The 25,123-nt window shown below is 40.3% G+C and overlaps 1 protein-coding gene across 2 annotated transcripts in view; it reads right to left on the reverse strand.

Annotated features, from left to right (window-relative positions):
• Window positions 1-25,123, reverse strand: part of PLCG2 (phospholipase C gamma 2) — a 1,878,649-nt gene that overhangs the window by 861,791 nt on the left and 991,735 nt on the right. For both annotated transcript variants that reach the window (XM_044081788.1, XM_044081789.1), the window contains exons 6-7: window positions 21,338-21,385; window positions 225-309 (exon numbers count right to left, since the gene is read on the reverse strand). In XM_044081788.1, the coding sequence (XP_043937723.1) occupies window positions 225-309; window positions 21,338-21,385 (133 nt within the window). The remainder of the gene's footprint in view (window positions 1-224; window positions 310-21,337; window positions 21,386-25,123) is intronic.

Raw genomic sequence — 25,123 nt, forward strand, 5'->3', positions numbered from 1 at the left:
ATCTATTACAACATTGTATTCAACTGTTTAACAAAGTTTAGACACTATTTTATTTAGGTAATAAAACTAATGGAAATGTTTCTATTGTTTATACAGTGCACTGTACTTTAACAATTGTTTTATATAATTCTTTGCCCAGTTAACTTACCTTGCCACAAAATTATTATGGAATAAACAAACAAAACATAAATGCATCAATGGTGTATCCTTCAAGTAATACTTACTGAAAACTTGTCCTTCAATTGCTTGTTGCCAGGTACTTTGAAATTCACCTGAGGAAGAAGATTCTTCAGTTCTCTAAGAGAAATGCTGCAAAAATAATAACATAATAAATAAACAAATGCTGCAAAAATAATAACATAATAAATAAAAGTTTGAATAATATCTTACATTATTAATAAAAACTGTATTGAATATAAACACAATGTAGATTTTGTTTTGTATAAAAGCACATATCTACCTATCTGGAAGAACACAAAGTTTTGCAGACAGGAAAATGCACCTATTTGAAAAGGGAATATCAGGATATAAGAACAACCTCAGATAGTTTAGTCATCCTGGAAGTAACTGGGCTACTAGGAAAATAATTTCTAAGTATGCTTAACTATGCTAGTAGTACAGCTAATCCCCGTACAAACCAAATAAGGAAGCCATCCTGGGTATATTGTGGGTGCTCAGAACAGCTTTCTGGCAAACATCAAAGAACTGACAGGTATGGGTTTCCTCCTTCCTTCATTCTTTTTATCAACCTTATCCAGTTCAGGTATGTGTAAGAACCAGAACCTCTTCTGGCACCTAATAAGAATAGCACAGAGAAACTAATCCTGAAGAGGATGTCAGTCTACTGCAGGATGCACTTGGACATGTTCACTCACATGGTATGTATGCCTACAAGCAAGTTAGAGGATCACAAGTTCCTGAAACACTGGCTGAAGAAAGGACATAACTCTAAACATTTGGAGAAATTTTCCTGAGGGATGTTTCAACGTGTTGCAAGAGAGGACCATGCAAGGCCTTGAAGATGTGTTATTTAAACATTCTGATTCTGAGGATTAGGCAAGAATGAGAAGGTGCAATATTTACAAATACTGACTTTTAAACACCTTACAACACTGCTACATGGTGAGTCCAAAATTTTACTACACAGCAACATTAAGTATGTTTAGCAAAAACAAAAGGTTATGGTGCCAATATTTATGAAAGATAACATTTGGATTTACAGGGGCATGTGTCCATTTTAACACAAAAGAGAGTGTTGGAACAATCGACTCAATTTTGAATTCCTTGTCTTAGCTTCAAGGGGCAGTTGCAGTTAACAGCAAGGGAAAATGCCAAGCTATGATGCAGAAGGTGGAGATCAGTAAGTGTTAACAGTCTGATACTCAGCTTAAGGTGTCTAAGCTCAATACAACCTTTCCCTAATGCCAGATGTGATGATGTGAGGTATTGCCATCTTTGCCAGGACGAATAGGGCAGTGCATGGGTAATATATGCCAGCATAGTTAGCTGGAGTTTTGTAAATAAGTTTGTGTCACTTGACTATCACAATGCGTTGTACAGATGCTTGTGTTAAAAATGTATCAACAGTGTTATTATAACTGATTAAATGTATATGTTTAAACAAATAATCCTGGAAGGAAAGAGTAGACATTTTTGAAATTGTTCTATAATTTTAAAATACTACAAAAGATCTTAGCAAAACTCTGAATGTGTGTTGTACCACAGTCAGGCAATCAAATATCATGTCTTTCTATAACCAGCACTGAGAGGATAAAATTCTCACAGCAGCTTGTTTTGTTTGTTTTCTTTGGAACTTAATATATAAAAGATCTATGTCAGTTATCACAGTTAGTTGAGTTCATTTTGGTTTGAAGCTCATCACCTTGCCTTGTAGAAGTAAGCTTCTCAGCATCTAATCTTGTCTTGCTCTAGTAATTAAGTTAATTAAGTTAGCTAGGGAACAGTTATTCTTTAGATAGTTATGAAAAACAGTGAGATTAGTTGAGTATTGCTTTTCTGTATCTGTCTGAATCTGTCCAACTGTGCTATTTTTATTTCTCCTGTGATTGAAACTCTGTTGTTTACTGTGCTCAGATATTTAGTATTCTCATGTTTTCTATTTTACTATTTATTATCAAGTATTTTTATACCTTTCATTGTGGCTGATTTTTCAGAGTATACTTGTTAACATATTGTGCTTATTTTAGTGATGTTTTGGCCAATCCACAAAGCCTGGCTGCTTTGGTTACACTCTACCGTTTATATTAGTATTGATTTTACTCAGTATAACTGGATGCCCTCGTAAGAGCCTGAGAGTAGTTGACTGGAGGCAGTCTAGTTACCTTATTGTCTAGCAGAAGGGGCGCAGCTAGTAGAGCTTTGCCAGCCTTTCCCAGGAGTGTTTGTGTGTGAAAATCAAATACCCAGATGTGGGTGTGTCAGCTTCTTGGAATTGGGACACAGTGATCCAAAGTGAGTCTTGTTTGGGATTTGGAGAGACAGAGTCAAGTTCCAGGTCTGGAGAATGTTCCTTGTGTGCTCTTGGGGGAATTGTGCTTGATGCAAAGAGCTGCATTTGAAAATACTGTACAAATCCATCCCTGTTTTTAGTGACCATCTCTTACCAGTGTCAGTGGTGAGGATTGAGGCTCCTTGATTACTGGGCTGGTGTAAAGAGAAGCCATCACATATTGGCAGCAGAGTGGTGGGGTATTAACTGAACTTCAGTGGCCTGTGTGCAGTTGTCACTGAAGGTGTGTGTACTCTCAACAGTCACAAGGTAAACATTCTGAGTTTCATTTTCACAACAGTTTTATTCATTTTTCTTAGTTTGGTTTAGTCAGGGAAAGCAGGCAAACATGTCAACAGAGGATTATGGTAAGCTGACAAAGAACCAGTTAGCCAGGGTGTGCAAAGCCAAGGGACTGCTGCATGATAACTGGACTAAACAGGAAACAATTTCAGCCTTAGTCACAGCTGCAGTGGGGACCAGTGACCAGGAGGACAAACAGTCTGGTGATGGGGATATGCAGCCCTCAGAAATAGGAGAGAGGACTTAAAATCTGTCTGGAGTTAAAGAGACTTGAACTGGAGCCAAATATTTGGAGACAAAGACAAAATGCAGCACTGGGAGACTGAAGAAAAGGAGAAGCAACATCAGCATCAACTGGAGGCCAATAGTTTGCAGACCAAAGAGAGACTGCGGCATTTGGAAATCAAAGAGAGACTGACGCATTTGGAGACCAAAGAGAAACTGTGGCATTTAGAGGCTGAAGAAAAGGAGAAGCAGTGTCAGCATGAGAGAGAAATGCTGACCCTTTGTCAGGGTCATGGAGGTAATGGGGAAGGGAGTAAGTGGACCCCAGAAGCAATAATGGTCAGTCATTTTTTCCACAATATGCAGAGGGGGATGACTTTGATAGTTTTATTCACATATTTGAAAGAGTATAAAAACAGTATAGTGTTGACCAAGAGCTCTGGGTACAGTTCCTGACCACATTACTGCATGGTACAGCTGTAACTGCTGTTTCTAAATTGTCTGATACATGTTGCTTAAACTATAGTAGAGTCAAACAATGTTTATTGAACTGTTACACTTTAACATCTGAAGCTTACAAGAAAACATTTTGTGAGCATAGAAGCAAGGCAGATGAAAGTGTATGTGGTTATATTGCTAAGTTAAACACTTATTTTCATAGATGGTGAATGGATGTCAGATCACCACTTTTGAAAGACTGGCAGATCTTTTGGTAAGGGAACAAACCCTTAATACTTTGCCCTAGGATGTGAGAATCTGGTTGGCAGACTGTGATTGTAACTCTGCAGATTAGCTGTGGAGAAAAGGGGATCTCTACTTAGCAAGCAGGGCATCACTGTACTAGAAGGGGATAACCATTACCCAGTGCTGCCCATGGATATAAGGGAACCCATGGTGGGCAGCCTAAATCACCCTGACAGAGTCTACCAGTAAAAGGGGAAGCCACTAGTTCAGGTAACAGCCAGGATCAGGGGTTAGATGTCTTAAATGTAACCAGAGGTGCCAAGTAGCATACAAATGTCCACAGAAGCAAAGTGTGGAACAAAAGGTTAGGGAGCCAGCAAGTGGGAATAACAGTGTGCCAGTAGTAAGTTGTCTGGAGACAACAGGGGTACCAAACTATCACTGGAGTTTGTACCCTATCTTAGTGGATGGAAGACAGACCACTGCTAAAAGAGATACAGCCTCTGACATAACTATTGTGAAGTTTGCAGTGGTTAAAGACAAGCAATACTTGCTTGGGCAGTCTATTCCAATAAGAGCTTTAGGAGGGATCCCATTCCAAATACCTTTGGCCAGGGTTCACCTTGACTAGGAGGGTGGAAAAGGAAGCAAGTAGGTAGCTGTGTTTGAGGATATTCCTGCAGATGTCTTGATATGGTATAATTTTGATAATGCAGTTCCTTGTATGCATGCAGTTACAGGCAGTCAGGCTTGGAGATAGGCATGTAGGTCTGATAGGCTGAGTGAGACCCAGACAGATCCCACACCTGAAGCTGGAGCTGGTGATGTGGCTATTTCAGAGAGGGAGCTACCCTGTAGCAGTGTGCCTGAAAGTGGTCACAGCTGCTAATAGGTACTGATGTTCCTGTAGACAGGGTGACTGCAAGGACAGAGGTAAGTGGTAGTACCCAAGCTGACAGTGAGGCACCACTATCAGAAAATATTAGGCTTCCTGTGGAAGGGGAACTGGGAGGAGTTACAAAGATAGAGATGAGACAGGCTCAGCATTCAGATCCTACTTTATGAGGCTTGAGGGAGGTAGCTAAGGTGAAACTGATGCTCAGGGAAAAGGGGAGTCTGTATACTGGAACAAAGAGTTACTGTACAGAGAGTGGACCACTGAGGGAGGACTAGAGGGTGAGATAATACAGCAGTTGGTAGTGCTCAGAGCCTACCATTTGACACTTCTAGCCATAGCCCATGACATTCCTTTTGCAGACCATAGGGGCATACAGAGTATCAATAGATGTATTACGCAGAAATTTTATTTGCCTGGGATTGTGAAGGATGTAATAGGGTAGTACAGGACCTGTGAGTAGTGCCAAAAGGTTGGCAAGATAGGGGACAGGGTCAAAGCTCCATTGATGCCTTTGCCTCTGACTGAGGGGCCATTTCATAGGATAGCTATGGATATTGTGGGGCCTCTGAGTGCCACAAGTTCCACATGGATGAAGTATATCCTGATGGTAGTAGATTATGCTACTAGATACCCTGATGCTGTGTCTCTGTCCTCCACTGAGGCAAAGAAGGTGGAAAATAATTTGTTAGAGACTTTTAGCAGGGTAGGGTTCATAGGATCATAGGAGGTTACTAGGCTAATGGGCCTGGGGCCCTTACAAACCTAGCCAAAAGTTATCCCCAAAAAAAACCCTCAGTCATCACCCATTGCCCCTGTCAATGAAGGACAAAGGTGGAATCCCTGGGACAAATTTGTGGTTTCCCATCCACTCATCAAGGTTGCACTTCTAGCGGGTTAGTGAGGTACTCTGCTTGACATGTATGGAAAGTTTATTCCAGAGACGGGGCAGCCTCTGGGAAACAGATCTGTTTCTCCATCAGGTTTTGTTGATGTCACATGTTAGATTTAGGCCTACTGAGCTGGTAATGCACGAGCAGTTAGACTTACAGATATGGAGCATTTCTAGCAGGCAGGTTCTGATATTGCCTTGTAGGTGAGACACAGATCACCTCTGAGTAATCTGTATGATACTGAGTAGAGTGATAGTGATTTGAGCCTGTCCACATAGGACAGGTGTTGAAGGCAATTGATTCTCTTTGTGAGGTATTTCTATGGCCTTTCCAGTTAGTGCAGATGTCTGGAGAGGTACATATCAAATGGAGTGTTATACTAAATTATAGATCTAATGAGAGAGGAATGCAGAGAGGTAAAAAAAAAAAAAAAAAAAAAAAAAAAAAAATTATTTGTACTATTTGTATAAATGTTTCTTTGTTTCTGTCCTTGTTATTGTCTCGGAGCTTTTCTCCTTGGGCCTCTACTGAAAATGGACATATATCCAGTTAGACTAGCCCGGTCAACAAATGTAAAATAAAATAAATAAATAAATAAATAAATAATAACCTCCTTTTTTCTGGACGCAATCCCTTTATTTATAAGATGAACCAAATAAAAGGCTTTTCTGACCCCTGCCGCTACATGATGGTCAAATGTGAGATTGTTGTCACCTTGAATACCAAGGTCTCTCTCCACAGATTGTGTGCTTAGGGGGTTGCCGTTGATGTGGTAATCAGCAAGGGGGGTGTTTTTGCTAATGGTAAGATAATACTTTTTTTGCATTTAACTTAAGGCCATGACTTTGGCACCAGTTATTTGTAGCTGTGAGACCCTCTTGCAGTATGTTATCATCTGGAGAGTCAATGACAGCACCCCACTTACAGTCATCTGCTAACTTGGTCAGCCACAGGCCCTTTGTCTTTGCCTGGACCTCTGAGGAATAGATGACAAACAGTAGGGGTCCCAGGACAGATCCCTGGGGAACACCACTAGTGACAGGTCTGCTGTCAGAGGTGGTGGCACCTATTTTGACCTTGTGGGTCCTATCTGTGAGCCAGTTGGACACCCATCTGATGAGAAAGGGATTAACATCAAGTTGTGTTAGCTTTCCGATGATGCCTGACTGTGAGATTGTGTCGAAGGCCTTTGCCAGGTCAAGGTATGCTGTATGTACTGAGTTCCCCTCATCCAGGGCCTTGGTGACAGTCTCAAAGAAGTAAACTAGGTTCAAGAGGCAAGATCTGCCTCTGACAAATCTAAATTTGGGTGGGGTTAAGTGCTTGGAGATTGCCTATGTCCTTGTTTATGAGATCCATAATAATATGCTCCATGGCTTTACCGATCAGTCAGTAGTGGCACCACCTTTCTGCAAGGGGATGACAATGGCAGTTTTCCACTCTGCTGGAATAAAGCTTATAATTAGGCTGTGGTTGAATAGGGTGCTCAATGGTGAAGCTAGTTCTTGCTGGAGATGGCGCAGAATACAGCCTGAGATACTATCAGGTCCCACGGAAGCTGTGTTCCTTGCCTTGGATAGGGCCTTTAGCAATTGATCTACAGAGATGTGAGGTGTGGCACAAGTATCAGGAATGGTGACTGGGCCTTTGTGGGGTGATAATGGGGTGAAGTCTGCACTGAACTATCAGCTAGCAGGTTGACTAAGTCAGCAGGATCACTGTAAGAGGTACCATTAAGTATTAATTTGGAAGAAACTTGGGCTTTGCCATGGAGGTTCCTAAAGTAAATGAACAGGGACTTGTGGTTTCCCTTTACTAACTGACAGAGGTACCAATTTCATGTCAGACCTCCTGACTTGTCTATGGAAGTGTTGTGGGGTCAAGCACCTAAAGACCATCCCCTACCATTCCCAGACATATGGTCTTGTGGAGAAGTTAAACTCTGCATTAAAAACCATGCTATAGGTATTTGCAGACCAGTTGAAGAGAGAGAGAGAGAGAGTGGGACAAATATTTACCCCATCTATTATTTACATACAGAGATGTACCTCAGGAGTCCACAGGTCTTTAACCCTTTGAGTTGCTGTATGGGCATAGGGTGAGGGAGCCTTTAAATCTGATTTGTGATGAGTGGGAGGGTGAGTATGAATCTCACAAGGAGTCTGTTGTGGCATACGTCTTAAACCTCAGGACAAGGCTAAAGGATCTTTTGGCTTTGGCCAAGGAGAACCTGGCTGGAGCCCAACAGCAGAAAAAGGTCTGGTATGACAGAAATGTTCGAGCCTGAGGGACAGCAGGTTATGGTGTAGCTTGGGAGGGACCCTTTGAAATGGTAAGGAAGGTCAGTGATATTAATTATATGGTAAACCTGGTAGGCAGGAGGAAGGGGCACAAACTGTACTATGTTAACATAATGAAGCCTCAGCATGTCAGGGAGGTCCTGGGCAGAATGCAAAGGGCAGATTTAACCATTAAGCCTAGTAAGTATCAGTTGGATATAGCAGAGGTCTCTTACTTGGGACGTAGAGTGGGGAGTGGTAAGATTAGGTCAGAACCTACCAAAGTGAAAGCTATTCAGGTGTGGCCTGCCCCTGTTACCAAAAAGCAGGTGAGGGCATTCTTAGTGACAGTGGAGTACTATAGAAAGTCCATTCCCAATTATAGCACAATAGCTGTTCCCTTCACGGACTTGACAAGGAAAAACAGGCCAGATAAGGTAGTGTGGACCCTAGCTTGTGAGCAGGCTTTCCAAAAGTTTAAAGGGGCTTTGGAAGGACCCCCTGTGCTAGCCATTCCAATTATAACAAATAATTTGTTGTGCAGGTGGATGCTGCATATCATGGTGTGGGAGCTGTACTCAGCCAAGCTTCTTCTGAGGGAGAAGAGCACCCAGTTGTACATCTTAGCCACAGATTTCAGCACATGGAGGAATGTTATACAGCTGTAGAAAAAGGATGTCTAGTCATAGTATAGGCACTGCAGAAACTTTAACCTTATCTGTATGGAAGGAAATTTCACTGTGGTTACAAACCACAATCCCTTAACATGGCTACATAGAGTCAGTCAACAAAATGTCAAGTTATTAAGGTGGAGCCTAGGGTTGCGAGCATATGACATGACAGTACATCACCATAGTGGGGTCAGCAATGCCAATGCAGATGGACTCTCAAGACAGGGTATAGGTGAATGTCTCCCCAGATAGGTCCGTTTTTCTCATGCAACATTTTTCGGGGGTCACTTGAAGAACTTTCTTGAGTCTTCAAACGGGGTAGGAGGGATGTGATGATGTGAGGTATTGCCATATGTGCCAGGAAGAATAGGGCAGTGCATGTGTAACATATGCCACCATAGTTAGGTGGAGTTTTGTAAATAATTTTGTGTCATTTGAATATTACATTGACTTGAACATATGCTTGTGTTAAAATGCATCAACAGTGTTATTATAACTGATTAAATGTATATGTTTAAACAAAGAATTCTGGAAGGGAAGAATAGAAATTTTTGAAACTGTTCTAGAGTTTTCAAACATTGCAATAGATCTTAGCAAAGTTCTGAATGTGTATTGTACCAGTCAGAAGATCAAATGCGATGTCATTCTATAACCAGCACTGAAGGGATGGAACTCTTACAGCAGCTTTTTTTGTTTTCTTTGGAACCTAATATAAACGATCTAAGTCAGTTATCACAGTTAGTTGAGTTCAGTTTTGGTTTGAAACTCATCACCTTGCCTTGTAGAAGTAAGCATCTCAGCATCTAATCTTGTCTTGCTGTAGTGATTAAGTTAATTAAGTTAGCTAGGGAACAGTTATTCTTTAGACAGTCAGGAAATACAGTGTGACTGGTTGAGTATTGTCTTTCTGCATCTTTTTGAATCTGACCAACTGTGTTATTTTTATTTCTCCTTTGATTGAAACTCTGATGCTTACTTTACATAGATATTTACTAATCTCATGTTTTCTATTTCATTATTTATTATTAAATATTTTTATGCCTTTCATTGTGGCTGATCTTTTACGGAATACTTTTAACATCTTGACAGCACTTGTGCTTACTTTAGTGACTCTCTGACCACTCCGAAAAGTCTGGCTGCTTTGGTTGCACTCTACCATTTATATTAGTATTGATTTTACTCAGTATAACTGGATACCCTTGTAACAGCCTGAAAGTAGTTGACTGGTGGCAATGTAGTTAACTTATTGTCTGGGCAGAAGGGGGCACAGCTAAGAGATCTGTGCCAGACTTTCCCAGGAGTGTGTGTGTGTGTGTGTGTGTGTGTGTGTGTGTGTGTGTGTGTGTGTGTGTGTGTGTGTGTACGTGTGTGTGTCTGAAAATCAAATACATAGGTGTGGGTGTGTCAGTTACTTGGAATTGGGACACAGTGATCCAATGTGAGTCTTGTTTGGGATCTGAAGAGACAGAGAATCCAGTCTCAGATCTGGAGTGTGTTCCATTTGTGTTGTTGGAGGAAGCTGTGCTCGATGCAGACATCTACAGATCTGGTGTCAGTGGTGAGGATTGAGGTTCATTGATTACTGGCTCAGGGTAAAGAAAAGCTGTCACACTTGATTTATAAAATTATTGATTCAACATTGCATGACAATATTCTAAGTACAGTGATGAGATTCTGAACAGAGTGGATACTATATTGTATATCTGGTATGCAGGTACAGTTATATACAGACAGTAGACTGCCTTTTTTTAAACTTTAAAAGAAAAAAAAAACTTAACTGGTTATCTAATGTGTTTCTGAGCAGTTGACAACACTACACTTCTGTAGTCGGGGGTCAGTGGCACACTGACTGTGGAGAGAGATGCACTGAGTCCCTCACTAAACATTCAAACCAAGTACAGTTACAGGTCTGGCTTTGAACTACTCTGATTCAGCATTCACGTAGCTTGTTGACAGTTCTTGCCTAACTTCAGTGCTGACCCATTGAATCCAGCCTCATATCTCAGAACAAAGGTATACTGTAAGCCATTAGTGGGTACATATTAATGTGGTTGTAGTTATTTTTTCAGTCATAACCAGCCTAGTAATGCAGTTTAGCTATATTACTGGAATTTTATACAAGACCAGAGACCAAGGACTGATGGCTTTTCATTAGTGCTGCCTGGAAGAGGAATAAACCATAATGTTCAGTACAATAAGCGGTATAGACATTTAATTTTATATATGAACTTATTACATTTCCTAGATATATAAAGTATACTCTAAACACAGTCATGCATAATCTTCAGATACACTAGTGTGTTGAAATGTTACATTTGCTGTGTTCAAGGATTAACTATTCATAGTTTAAGTATACAGTAAGTTATATGACAGAAAGAACCAAAGTTTGTTACCTTTAATATTAACAAAGAATAATGTTAAACAGAGGTATTAGTGTTTGTCATATGACATATAAATCACATATGGTACCTCTGCTGAAGGATTTATGAGGAATGCATGATTCACACAAATCACTGGAGATAACAAGATAGTTCATGGGCTATCTCATTCGAGTACTGACAATTAAGCCTGCATTTCATTTGCTGTTTTTGTTTGCAGCTGCTTTTGTAATTTGAACAAAGTCAACACAGTTTAAAACAACTCCACAACATTGTTTTCTTCCTTAAAAAGCATGGGAGTGTATACATGGACCTAAAGTAGCTATAGATATATAGATGGAAACAAAAGAATGGTGCTTTAAGTCATCACAGGGGTTCATGAAGTGCCTCACATGGGAACCAAGGTACTGTTGTCTGACTGTTTCCAGGGCTATAGTGTTGTAATACAAAATTTAAATATTTGTGACTACTGTTGCATATATAAACATCCTATCATTTAAGTGTACTAAGATGCACTACTCTAGGCCAAGATGTCACAGATGATGCATTAAAAAATAATGTTTCTACACTGTTACAATAACATAAATGCCACAGAAGAGTCATTAAAAATGCACTTTTTGCCAAAACGTGAACTTCTATTCATATATCTTAGCTCCAGATTGGAGCAGCAATCACATAGAAATCATTACTATCACAGGTCGGCCAGGACTGAAAACTAGCTTCAACAATGCTGGTAGTAAGCCAGCTTTTTTATATCATTCTCTAGTGAGACAGCAAGTAAAGACATTGTGACATCAAGCACAACAAAAGGGGGAATGAAAGAAACTGAAATGTAGACACAAATCAGTACCATAAAGGCAACTTAGGTAAGCAGATAACTGCATATTCAGTACAGTGAACATACTTTAATGACTGTACTTGTATCAGAGGCATTACCATGGTGGTACTCTAAGTAACTATTAAATAAATTCATTGAAGGTGTAATATCCAGCCACACACTGTAAGAAGTGCAGACTTTGTTCTAATTAGTAGTGCTTTCTAACAGCTATAATATTTTTAACATGCTTAAGAAAGTCTCAGAAAATGAAATAAGTTTGAAAAGCTGCAGTTTTCAAAGAAAAAAGTCAGTTTTTGAATGAATACAAAAAATAGTCACAAAAACTACTTGTTCACTATTTAAAATTCAGCTATTTCAACTGCTGTTTAAATATCATTAAATGCTACAGCAGTAATTCAAATCTTGATATTTGTTATAATAGATTATGTCATAGAAAGGGTTGCTGAGCATGAGACAAGGGATCATTGTGTTCAACCACCCCCAGTGTGATGTTACCCCACTGTACTACACCCTGGTGTTCCTTACTGCTATTATAAAACTGACACAGATATATACATCATTTAACATGAAACGTCTAATATTTTAACATGTAGCATTTCTGTATGAAAGGAACCCTTACATTGAAAATAAGTTCTATATTTTATGGTGTAAGATTATTAAATGTTTAAAATAAATAGCAAGTATTATTTAATTCACTTGCTATTTCCTATTTTATTTTGTAATTTCTTTACCGGACAAGTGAAATGGTCAACTGACCATTTTCAACCATGACCTGGACTCCTTGACAAGCTCAAAATATGTTACAAAGATGCACAGTAGTAAAATAAATGAACGGCAAATAGAACAGAAGTAAATCATAAGAGTTGATATAGTCATACATGTTGTATATATAATATAAGAAGTATTGTTCTCTGCCTGAGATGAAAGAAAGATGACAAGATGAATGCCATTTCTACATCAGTAACTGTACTGAGACACTGTTACATCTTGGGGTAAAACAGCAAATTGGGTTCAACATTTTTAGGTGGCATACTAAAAAGCAAAAAGGCATGAAGGGGTGTGCACTGTACAAATACTACTGCATCCCAAGGCACAAGTATGATGGCTGAGAGTCTTACAAGTTGCCAAGAGTGCAGCAATATGTGAACAATGAAAAATTCTTATTGCTTTTACAAAATGAGCAGCAACTGTATTAATTTTTGTACATGGATGAAGTGATCAGTTTTTTAAGGTAATTACTACATATAATGGTTTTGCTGTAAAATAATTCTACCACCAAGACACAAATATGATTCTGAGGTGGTGAAACATGTGTGGAGGGGGAGTGATAGTTCTCCTCACACTGTGTATACACAATGTATGACAATATCTGTACAATGTATGCTTCACTCCTGTTTTATTTGCTGTTCATGTATTTTACTACTGTGCTTCTTTATGCCACATTCTGCGTTCGTCTGTGAACCCTCCCAAAAATATAAACAAATACAAACTTGTAGAGACAAAGTACAGTTGTGTACACTTACCATAAATGTAGATGTTCGAGTGTATTCACTGCTGCAGTCATTACATCAGGGTAATCTGCTGGCAGGTTGCCCTCAGTCGGCCTGATTAACAAAGTCTTGGGTCCTGCGTCGGTTGCTGTCCCTTCTTCCATGTGTCAGGCCGTCAGGGGGTATAAAACATGCAGCCGACGCCATTACATCAGTTTTTCTTCCCCCAGATGTCAGGTGCCCCCCAAATGGGGAGCAAAATATATATATATATATATATAATTAAAAACACAAAATTATACCTCCAAACAAAAGCAAATACACCAAAAAGGCTTTTAAGCATAGTAAAAGAAAGTAGAGGTATAGTAAGAGAAAAATGGGGCTGGAGGGAGGGTAACCAGGACTGCAACAGTGCATACACTGAAACATCTAAATTTATGGTAAGTGTACACATGTACTATGTTCATCTTGTTTCACTGTTGCAGTCATTATATTTGGGTAGATTCCCAAAGCTATGGTTGTGAGGATGAATTTATACAGCATTAGGACCAGCTATAAGCCCCTGCAAAACAGCAGTGGCAAAACCAGCTCTCGATTTAAAGAAAATTGGTAAGTGATAATGCTTGGTGAAAGTATAAACTGAACTCCAGGTAGCAGCTTCTAGAATATCCCTGAAACACCTCTGAGAAAGGCTGCTGAAGTAGATGCAGCCCTGGTGGAATGAGATCTGATCCCCTGGGGGACAGGTTTTCCATGGTGCTTATAACAGAAATTCATACAATGGCTTATCCATTTAGAAATGGTTTGCTTTGAAATAGCCTTCCCCTCTGCACCTGCAGCAAATGCTACCAGCAGTTTTTCAGATTTTCTTCAAAATTTAATCCTGTCCAAGTAGAATCTAAGTTGTCTGTGTACATCCAATGAATGCAGAATTTGTTCCCCCTTGTTCTGTGGATTGGGAAAGAAAGTTGGCAAATAAATGGGCTGATTAAGAGCCACACTGAATACCACCTTGGGCATGAATGATGGATTGGTCCTGAGTGACACCCTGTCCGCATGAAAGATGATGAAAGGCTCCACTGCCATAAGGGCCTGTAATTCAGATATCCTTCTAGCTGAAGTGATTGCTAAAAGGAAGGCTCTTTTCCAGGAAAGAAATTTTAAGTCTGCAGTAGCAGCTGGCTTGAAAGGAGGTAGAGCGAGTTTTACCAATACAAAGTTAAGGTCCCAGGCAGGGGTTGGAGCTCTCCTGGGTGGTCTCAAGTTTTTTGCCCCTCTGAGATACTGCTTTAGAAGAGGATGAGAGAAGGGGTGGGGTCTGTGTTGTAATGAGCTGAAATGGCTGAGGCATGGATTTTTATGGAAGAAAAAAACAAGCCCTTGTGAAGCATCTCAGTTAAGTATTGCAAAATCTGATGTAAATTGGGCACTGCTGTGCTCATTCCTTGAGATTGATTCCAGGCACAGAATCATTTCCATTTGTCAGCATAAGATTTTCTAGTACTAGATCTTCTCGCCTCCAAAATGACATCCATCACAGGTTTGCTAAGGGAGAATTTAAATGATTAGCCATGCTGCAAGATTCAATGTTTGGAGCTGAGGGTGCAGAATTTAGTTCACCTGCTGAGACAGTAGGGAAGGTGTCTGAGGCAGGTGCCATGGTGAAATGTGTGACACACTGTGCAGGAGTGGGTACCAGTGTTGGCGAGGCCAGTCTGGAGCAATCAAAGTCATTTTTGGTTTGTCTTGTTTGACTTTTAGTAGAACTTTGGAGAGCAGAGGCAGAGGTGGAAAGGCATCCACTTTCCAGGCTTTTTTGTGATGAGTTCTTGTGCAAAATTTGTCCAACTGGTAGTTCTGGGGTGAGGCAAAAAGATCTATGTCTGGGCTCCCCCATTTGCATGTCAACATGTTGAAAATCTGTGGTTCCAGTTTCCATTCGTGTGGGTCCATGAGATTTCTGCTTAGGTCATCTGCCAGAACACTCAGCTTTCCTGGCAGGAATTGAGCTTGTAGTTGTACCTGGTAGCTCAAGGCCGTGTTCCACAATGCCATGGCTAGTCTGCATAGGGGGTAGGGATGTGTACCCCCCTGCTTGTTTATGTACCACAAAACCGTGGTGTTGTCCGTCTTTATCAGTAATTGTCCTGGATGAAGGTAGTCTTTGAAGGCTGTCAGTGCATTCTGTACAGCTAGCATTTCTTTTTGATTGATGTGAAGGTGCATTTGATTTGGGCTCCATTTGCCCTGAATGCACTTCCCTGCCAGATGAGCCCCCCATGCATAGTCTGATGCATTTATAGTTAGGGTTTGGGTGGCAGGGGATAGTGTGAATGGCAGTCCCTTGTTTTGGTGGCAGGCCTCTGCCCACCATAGGAACCCTTGGCGCAGACAAGGAATGATAGGAATCATTGTTTCCAGGCTATGACAATGTTGACTCCATAAACATTTTAAATACCACTGACGTTTCCTCATTTGCAGTCTTGCATACGGAATTAGAAGAGTGCAGGAGGCCATGAACCCCACGGTTTGCAGTATTTGTCTTGCAGATAGCAGGGTTTTTGTAGCCACCTCTTTGAAATAAGTCACCAAATGAATTTGCTTTACTGGCATAAGGAAAGCCATCTGGGCAGTTGTATTCAAGTTTGCACCCAGGAATGTAATTTTTTGAGAGGGTACCAATTAAGATTTTTTTCATTTATGGTGTACCCTAGACAGGTTACAACTCTTTTTACAAACGCCAGATGTTTTAGAAGAATGGCCTGGTTTTCTGCCTGAATTAGACAATCGTCCAGGTATGGATATATCTGAATATTGCTTTGCCTGCAAAATGCAATTACTGGAGCCAGGCACTTTGTGAATACCCTTGCCGCAGCAGGCAAGCCAAAGGGCAGTGCAGAGAACTGATAATGCATGCAGCCTGCTTTGAAGCATAGGTATCTTCTGCAAGATTCCCTGATTGGGATGTGTAGGTATGCCTCTTTTAAATCTAGAGTTGCCAACCAGGCATCCTTGCCTAGCATAGGAAGTAAGTGGTGAAGAGACAGCATCTTGAACTTTGGAATGTCCAGAAAGGTGTTTAGAATAGAAGGGTCCAGAATTGGACGCCATGATTTGTCTTTCTGGGTAACAGGAAAAGTCTGGAATAGAAACCTTGTCCCTTTTCCTCTTCTGGTACTAGTTGAATAGTCCCCATGTTTAGGAGGGAAAGTACTTGTTTCTGAGCCTCTGCCCACTGATTTGGGGGCAAGTCTGGCCACCTGTTTGGAGTTAGCAGCGTCTGGAAATGAAATTTGTATCCCTGGGACATTATATTTAAAACACATTTGTCCTGGGTTATAAGTTGCCAGTTTCTTGAATGAAGAGCCAGCTTTCCCCCCAAAGGGGCAGCTAAGAGGTAAGTGCTTGGTAATTTTAAAGGGAAGTCATTGAGACTGTTTACCATAGGGTGGTGCCTTGTTGTTTCCATATTTGGAAGTGGAAGCACCCCATTGCTTAGTTCTGAAAGTCCCTTGGGACTGAAACCTGGTGCTTTTGGATTGTCTGGGTTTGGCTGGAGTGGCTCTGGAAGGAGCTGGAAAGGACCAGTTCTTAGTAGGCCAATGCCTACTAAATCTAGGTGGTTGTACTTGTAAGAAATCTTTCACAGGATGCATAGATTTAGCTTTATCTTCCATCTTTTTTAGAACTTCTTCAGCCTTATTGCCAAACATGCGGTCCTGCTGTAAAGGAGCATCCAGAAGTTTTGCTTCAACATGATCAGGCAGAGATTGCTCCTTAAGTCAAGCATGCCTTCTAAGCACAGACCCAGTAACAGCAGCCCTGCAAGAGGCCTCTAAAGAATCAAAACCACATTGCAAAGTATGTTTGCCAACTTGATCAGCTGAATGTAATAAATCCTATAAGTCTTATCAGAAATCAACATTTTCTGTTTAAGCAGTCCCATGATATGCTGTTGATATTTTAGCATATGGTATTGACAGTTTAAAGCCCTGATTGCTATGGTTGCAGAAGTATAAACTTTTTTACCCCATCTATCCAGCGCCCTGGAGTCTCTATCAGAAGGGGTAGGATTTTTAACAGTAGAAGCCTTAATGCCCTTGGGCCCCTGAGAAATGGTTTCAGAATCCGCCACAGGATTTTTGAAAAGGAATTTGTGGGAGTCAGGAACCCTGTAGTACCTGTCTGGTTTGCTATGGGCTGGAGGCAAGGAATCAGGGGCCATGCTGGATTCTGAAAACACATCATCAACAATGTCTAGTACAGGAGGTATAGCCAAAGGCCTATGCTGAGGAAGAAAGAGGAAATCCCTAAGCCTCTTTTTGGATTCAGAGAAATCCTGACTTTCCCAGTGGAAATGCTCCCTTAAGGTATGTAAAGTTTCCCCAAAAGAGTAATCCTCAGACGGAGAAGCAGAGGGAATGCAATCCTCTGCATCAGAGTCCTCATAAGTAGGTATGAACAAATCCAGATCATTAGAAGAGTCAGAAGAAACAGAGTCCAGTTCAGAAGTTTCATAGTCAAGTTCAATCCTAGGCCTCTTGGAGGGGGAGGGGTTGACTACCCCTGATTAGAGTAATTAAATCTTCAGCCATTTTGATCATTTGTTTCTTAGACATGGGGGCCTGAAGATATGGCCTGGGCGTAGGTTTTTTAGACATAGATCGAAATTTAGCCCTTAATACTGAAGTTGGAGTCGGTTTAATATGCAAGTCTGTAGGCCTGAAAACACCCTCAGAAGCCAGTGCCTGCTCAGCGGCTCTGGACCCATCCAAGGTAGAGACATCCATGGATTCCATATGTGAAGAATCTCGCGGCATACCAGACTCTGAATGTGTCTCAGTAGAGGCCTGCGAATCAGAAGTAGTGGGTATCAGGGGCTGTGAAAGTGCCTCACTGAGTACTGGTGAAATGGCGACTGGCTTAGGAGAAGCATCGTCGGCAGTTTTGGACCTCAATGGCCTGTCTCTGTCTTTTTCTTTGCGTTTTTCCAGTATTCCGATAGTCGGATGGCTAACCAATGTCATTTCTGGATAATTAAACCGAGAACCGAAATATTTAGAAGCAAAAATGTACTGACGACGGACAGTGCGCTGATTAAATAAAGCACAAAACCGACAGCAAGGTATATTGTGGTCAGGGCCTAGGCAAGGAATACAGTACAAATGAAAATCCTTATGAGATATTTGCTTCCCACAAGTAATACAATTATTAACTTTTACTGACATCGGTAAGGAGCAAGAAAAAGTTTCCTCAATGGGGTACTTAGGTTTTAGTTGAAGACTTCGGTTCTGAAACTCGAAAACGAAAATTTCAGGAGTTGGCTGACCAGCACTTGCGAACTGCTTCTGCTTCAGGCACTGCATGGCAAGAAAGACTGATGTAATGGCGTCGGCTGCATGTTTTATACTCCTGATGACCTGACGTCATGGAAGAAGGGACAGCAACTGATGCAGAACCCAATCAGGCCGACTGAGGGCAACCTGCCAGCAGATTACCCTCATGTAATGACTGCAACAGGGAAACATGATGAACATCTACACAACAAAGACAGACACATATACAGATGCATCCACAAATGTGTATCGATGCATGTATTTCACTTATGCACTTCAAAAAACTACTATGTTCTCATTATGTGCTTGCTTGTCTCTAGGGGTTACTGTGCTATATTAAGCCAAACAGCAAATTAGTACTGATTGTCACTTTTATAAGTTAAAAAAATCCCAGCACAGTATTGACTCTTACTTATATGACAGTTGTGCTATAAAGATTGTTTTACTTAAAACAGATATTTTCTAGGTTTGCAGAGCATGAATCATAGCAATATAAAAGCTGCTGCTGGAGATCTCTGCCGCACTGTATTGTGCTTGAATTCTTCATGACTTCTCCGCACTGTACTGTGCATGAATTCTTCATGACTTCTTTAAATCGTTGAGTAAGCAAAAAGTACTTTTCAGCTTCTGATTTATTTATGTGAATCTCAGCTGACAGAAGCAAATCATTTTATGTCCTTAATCCTCTTTCCCCTCAAACAGTAGTGCTTCATTGCAACTTCTATCACTGTGTGTTAGAAGGAGTCAGTGTGGTTTGTTGAGAGCTATGTGCATGCTCGGGCTACTGTGTGATGATGTGCATGTTGTACTTCTATCAAGGACTGTCTCAGATGAATGGGGGTCCCCATACAAAAGGAATATGTGGCCTCCCCCACTTCCCACTACTCCTTCCCACATCTTCCCAGTACCCCTACTTTCTCCAGTCTGTCTTCCCTATACATCCATACTACTTTTTGCTTGTTTTTCATACTTTGTCTAAAATTTCAGCTTTTTGTCCTCCATTCTTTCAACAAACCTTAAGTTGTTAAGACTGCACTGTAATTATTGTGGAGAAAATAAATTAATTACGCTGGGAGTTTGGGGCTGTTAGGTTTTCTAGATCTTCTGAGGTATATTTTAGAGGTTTTTTCCCCAAACATTTGATCCATTTAGGTTCTCCAGCCTTTCAACACAATAACTAGCAAAAACAGCACTGCAATATGTTAAAAGGAAATAATTTAATTAATGAAATATATCAACCAATATACCCTTGGATGCTAAGGGGGTTTAATGCATTTTAGAGATTTTTTTAGCAAGCCCCTGTGGTACAGTGGTAGCGTTGTTGCCTCACAGCAAGAGGTTCTCCTGTTCGATTCCCGGCTGGAGTAAGTTCTGTGTGGAGTCTGCATGTCCTCCCCACGGTCAAGTTGCCTTCAAAAGACATGCGTAAATGGGTGTGCCTTTGCTGAAGGTTGGGCATCAGGCTGGCAACTCAGCACCATAAAAATCTACCACCAATCATTAGTGGACCAGAGTTCCGCTGTGGCGACCCGTAACCAGGAAAAGACAAATAACAAAGAGACTTTTTTTGTAATCTTTTCTTCCAGTGACTGCCTTAAGAAAATAATGCCCAAGGAAAGAAATATACTGAACCTAATTCATTCATAATTCAGATTCTGTGCAATCCTGCAGGTGGCAATAGGTTTTTGGCATTTTTGTCCCTGCTATCTGCTGACCATCAGTCACTCTCCATGCTACCTGTCTCATTCACTCCCCTACACTGGGCCACAGTCAACCAAGAGTGGTGATCACTTGGGCAGCCATCAAGTGTTGTTTCTTTTTTCTTTTGGTCTCTACCCCACAGCACATGCATGTTAACATAAATAAACGTTCTACATGTAAAGAACATCATTACAGGCTGCCACTCACTTCTGCATGTAATATTCCCCTTCAAGACTGCCCTGCATTTGAGAAGCTACTGTTTCTATGTGGTCTCTGATCTTCACAAGGTATTTTACTTTGGGCACATGTACCTCCTGACATGTGCCCCCAAACCCTGCCCCAAAAGAGTTGTGAACTGGCAATTCCGTGTTACTCCTCCCTTCTCATGCCAGCTTTAACAGGCTCACAAGCCACTACTGAACTTAGGTGACCTAGGTCATAATCCAAGCTTTCTTCCTCTGTTCCTGTGGATCTGGCTTGTGGGTGGAAAGAGTTGAGCAACCTCAACTCTGTCCACCCACAAGCCAGATTCAGAGGAACAGAGGAAGAAAGCTCGGATTATGACCTAGGTCATCTAAGTTCAGTAGTGGCTTGGGGCATGGTATATTATTATGCAGCATTACCAGTTACAGATAGTCTGGAAGACTGGCAGTTGTAAGCCATCAGGAAGCACAGAGTAAAAATCTAGATGCTTTTCTAATCTTTGTCATAGACCCTGAAATAAACCAAAGATTAAAGGTGGCTTCTGGCTGAGAGCTGACTTTATGATGCAAATGCATAAAATGATGACTGTCATCTAAATGACCTGGGACTCATTAGGTGCTGCAGTAGTCAGATGTAGAGGGCTGGGGTGACTGGCAACACTGGCTACACCCACTTTGAGAGGAGGGCCTGCTTGTTCTTTCATACTGCCAGCAGTGATCATTATGATGAAACATTCCAGTTTCAGTGGTGTTTCTTCTATTTACTGACTCATAGATCATCATCATAAAAGCAATATATCCATTTCAGACAGACCCAAAATGTAACTCTTAGATGTGCAAGGCATACTATAAGTAAAAGATATATAACTTATTCTCCATTTAAATATTGGTGAAGTAAAATGCATCTAATGAAAGAGAAAAAAATCACTGACCTGCTCCTTCTTGTCTGGTCTACAGAATAAAGCTGTTTCCTTAACCAGCTGCAAGAAAAAATATATAAATGAACTATATGTACAAATGCATATTTCATGGAGAAACACCATCCCATTTATACTCAAACCAGTATCTGTACAGTTTTGAATTCCACATGACACTTATTTTTTAATATATCACACTTTGATAAATGTAGATCCAGATTACTCTTCAACTCAATCCCATCTCTAACTACTCTGTTGTCTGTGTAACAAATCTCTCGCCTGTACCTGTGTTCAGGCTTAATTTTCCTCTTTGCATGACTTCCTGAAAAACTGCACCTATTTTGGATGTAGGCTCTTATTTTTAGGCTTTTTCCTTTGTATGATTTGCTGAACTCCACTGTTACTCAGTCTTGAAACTGTCTAGTAACCAGTAGACCAATTTCAGTCATGATTCGGGTATAAAATGTTAGAGTATATATGCAGAACAAGGCATTCATGTATAAAATACATATACAAGGGTTGAAAGTGAGTGCAATTAGCAACAATACACGTAGCATGAAGTAATATAGTTAGTTGAGATGTTTTGAGTAATATACATTATATAAACGAACACTAGTATAAGCATTGCACAATATACAATGACATATACATATCTTTGTGTATACACATTTATATATGTTAGTGGTGTGCTATGCAATACCTTATATATCAGAGAGGTTAATACTTATGCAAAGACAATTTATTTACCCTGTATCTCAAAACAGGAGCATTTGTTTGAAACAAATGTCTCTTCTATGGAAGATATTCTTTTCTGAATCACATGAAATATCCCTTATAAAACCAAACATAGATTGTCTCTCCTTCACTCTTGACTCCCCCACCATATCACTAAATTTATTTTGTTACACTCTAATTACTTAAACACCAACTAGGTTCAACAAGCCCAGAAATAAATTTGTTCTGGAATGGATACTTACCACCAAATCTAAACAAAATATCATACTCAGGAACCTTACGAGACACAGTTAGCGATCACCTCCCCATCTTTGCAATTAGAAGTGCTACCCATGTGCCCAAAAACATAACTTTATTGAAGCACATAATCTAACCAACTTTAGAGAATGTGTAAATCAGTACCCTGATCGGAGAACAAGCGTTTTCCAGCAGGGTATTAATGTACAAGTAACGCCCGCTGAAAAACAAGTCCGCCACTTCATGGCATCATATCAAGCCACTGTGGAGCTTGGACTGAGAAAACAGAATGGCCACCATTATTTTACACTCGCTAAGCAGTGCTTTTGCTGTTTAGTGAATGCAAAATAAAAATAAAAAAAAATGTGTGTACGTGTTTGTGTGTGAAAGCATGTGTGTGAGTGTGAGAGAGATCAGTTGAGCTACTATTTTACGCTTGATATGCAGCACTTTTGCGGTTTAGCATCTGTACAATAAAATAAAAGTAAAATAAAAAAAGTGTGTTTATGTGTTAGTGTGTGAAAGTGTATGCCTGTATGAGTGTGAGAGAAAGATCAGTTAAGCTACTATATAACACTGGCTAAGCAGCGCTTTTTCTGTTTAGCGAGTGTCAAATAAAAAGTGTGTGCGTGTGTGTGTGTGTGTGTGTGTGTGTGTGTGTGTGTGTGTGTGTGTGTGTGTGTGTGTGTGTGAGAGAGAGAGAGAGAGAGAGAGAGAGATTGGGAGTGTGTGTGTATGAAGATAAGAGAGAGAGACAGATGATCATGTGTATGTGTGTTTATGTTATTGTGTGTGTGTGTGTGAGTGAATGCGTATATAAAAGCAGAAGAGAGAGTGTGTGTGTGTGTGTGTGTGTGTGTGTGTGTGTGTGTGTGTGTGTGTGTGTGTGTGTGTGTGTGGCATCGGGCCTCATAACACCTTGGCCAAGCATTAATTACACATTAACACACACCCTGTCGGGCATTATTGCTTGTTTAATATCAACACATGCATATGCACTCTAAAATCTATCAGTTGGAATCTATATATAACGATTCTTCTAGATGTTGGGATTCTTCTCTTCATTACAGTTTTCCTTACTGTACTAAATAATCACAATCTAACTAGAAGAAAGAGAGTCAAGCATAACACCATCTTCTGTTTGTCTTTTGACACCAAAATGCCCATGCTTAAAAATGATAATACATGAATAAACCGGCAACAAAATCGTCCATTAAAGCTTCAGATACCTCCACAATCTTACCAAAAAAAGTCAAAATAGACAAAATGCACTACTACTTTGACTCATAAAACATTCATCATAAAAAAAAAAAAAAAAAAAAGACCTGGGTTCAATCAAAAAAATCTAAACCCTTGGTAGAAGTCAAGAGCTCAACCCATGGTCTGATATGGATCGAGACAGTACGACCACTCTGTTTGACTCTTACTTTATAAACACCATAAATTCATTACTCACTAAAAATAATTATCAACAATTCTAATGTCTTTTTCCTCAGCTTTGCCCTCCTCTGTATCATAAATAAGTACCTCCTCAAACTTAAACCCACCACCTTAGCTATTGATAACTTACGAGGCAACAAAATGTCAAAATTGAAGCTGAAGCCATCTCTAGTCTCATAAATAGATCTATACAGGAATCTTATGTACCCTTCCTCTGGAAGGAATCTTATATTTTGCTTCTTCACAAAGGAGGCAACATCACTGAATTCTCCGACTACTGACTCATAGCCATACTTTTCCCCATTGTCTAAAATCCTGGAGAAATGCATCCACACTCAGCTACTTAAACATATCCTTGACAATATTCTCTCCTACCCAGCATGGTTTCAGGCTAAATTACAGCCCTATTACTATTTTACTGTCCTTCATAAAGACGATCAATAAAAAAAAAAAAAAGGCACAACACAAGTATTATTGTATCCACACTGCTCTTAGATCTTATCAAAAGCCTCTAATACAGCCTCCCACTACAAGCTACTGTTTCAGCTAACATTCTTGGGTCTATTCCATCTCACCTTCTCCTGGTTTCAAATCTTACTTGTCAGGCAGATCACAATCTGTTAAATGACAATCAAGCTACTCTATCTTTCTACTGGTATCTGTCGGTGTACACCAAGGATAAATACCTCGGCCCCTGCTGTTCAACATATTTATTAACAATTTGTTCGCAGCTGCTAAACATGCCAACCTGATCCAATATGTTGATGATTCTACTCTCATAGGTTCAGCCCAGAATCCTACTCACCTTCAATGACTCACTCAGGACCCCCTCACCTCCATCACAACCTGGCTGACCAAATCCAACCTTATCCAGAATCCAAAGAAGACATATTTACAGCTTTTTATCACTAAGTTCAATAGTGATTGCAAAAAAAAAAAAACTTAAAAATTACCTCCTCCAGCAATATAATAATTAAAGTAGTCCCCACTACTAACCTAATAGGTGTTACTGCTTATGATAACTTGAAATTTCACTAACATACATAACAAGCTATCAAAAATATGTCAAAAGCTGTGTATCTTATACAGACTTAAACCACTACTTCAGTGAAAGTAGCAGAACATCCCCTATCTCCTCATATTTTCTTCCAACACGCCTATATGTCTCACCAATTTTCAAAAACTTCCAGGCCACACAGATGAGCAAGCTTGAGCAGTGCTATGATAAAAACAGGCACATTTACATCCAGTAAAGCACACTCTACTCATCACTGCATTGTCGCTAAGCACCTCATCTGGCTACAGCCACTTCACTCCCTGTCAACCATAAATAGCACACAGAGTAGTGCATCATCCTAAGAGGTGTCCTGCCTAGGCTCTTTGCTAGAA

Source organism: Protopterus annectens, chromosome 8.part1 (assembly GCF_019279795.1).
Source record: "Protopterus annectens isolate FY-2018-M chromosome 8.part1, PAN1.0, whole genome shotgun sequence".
NCBI classification, from domain to species: Eukaryota; Metazoa; Chordata; order Ceratodontiformes; family Protopteridae; genus Protopterus; species Protopterus annectens.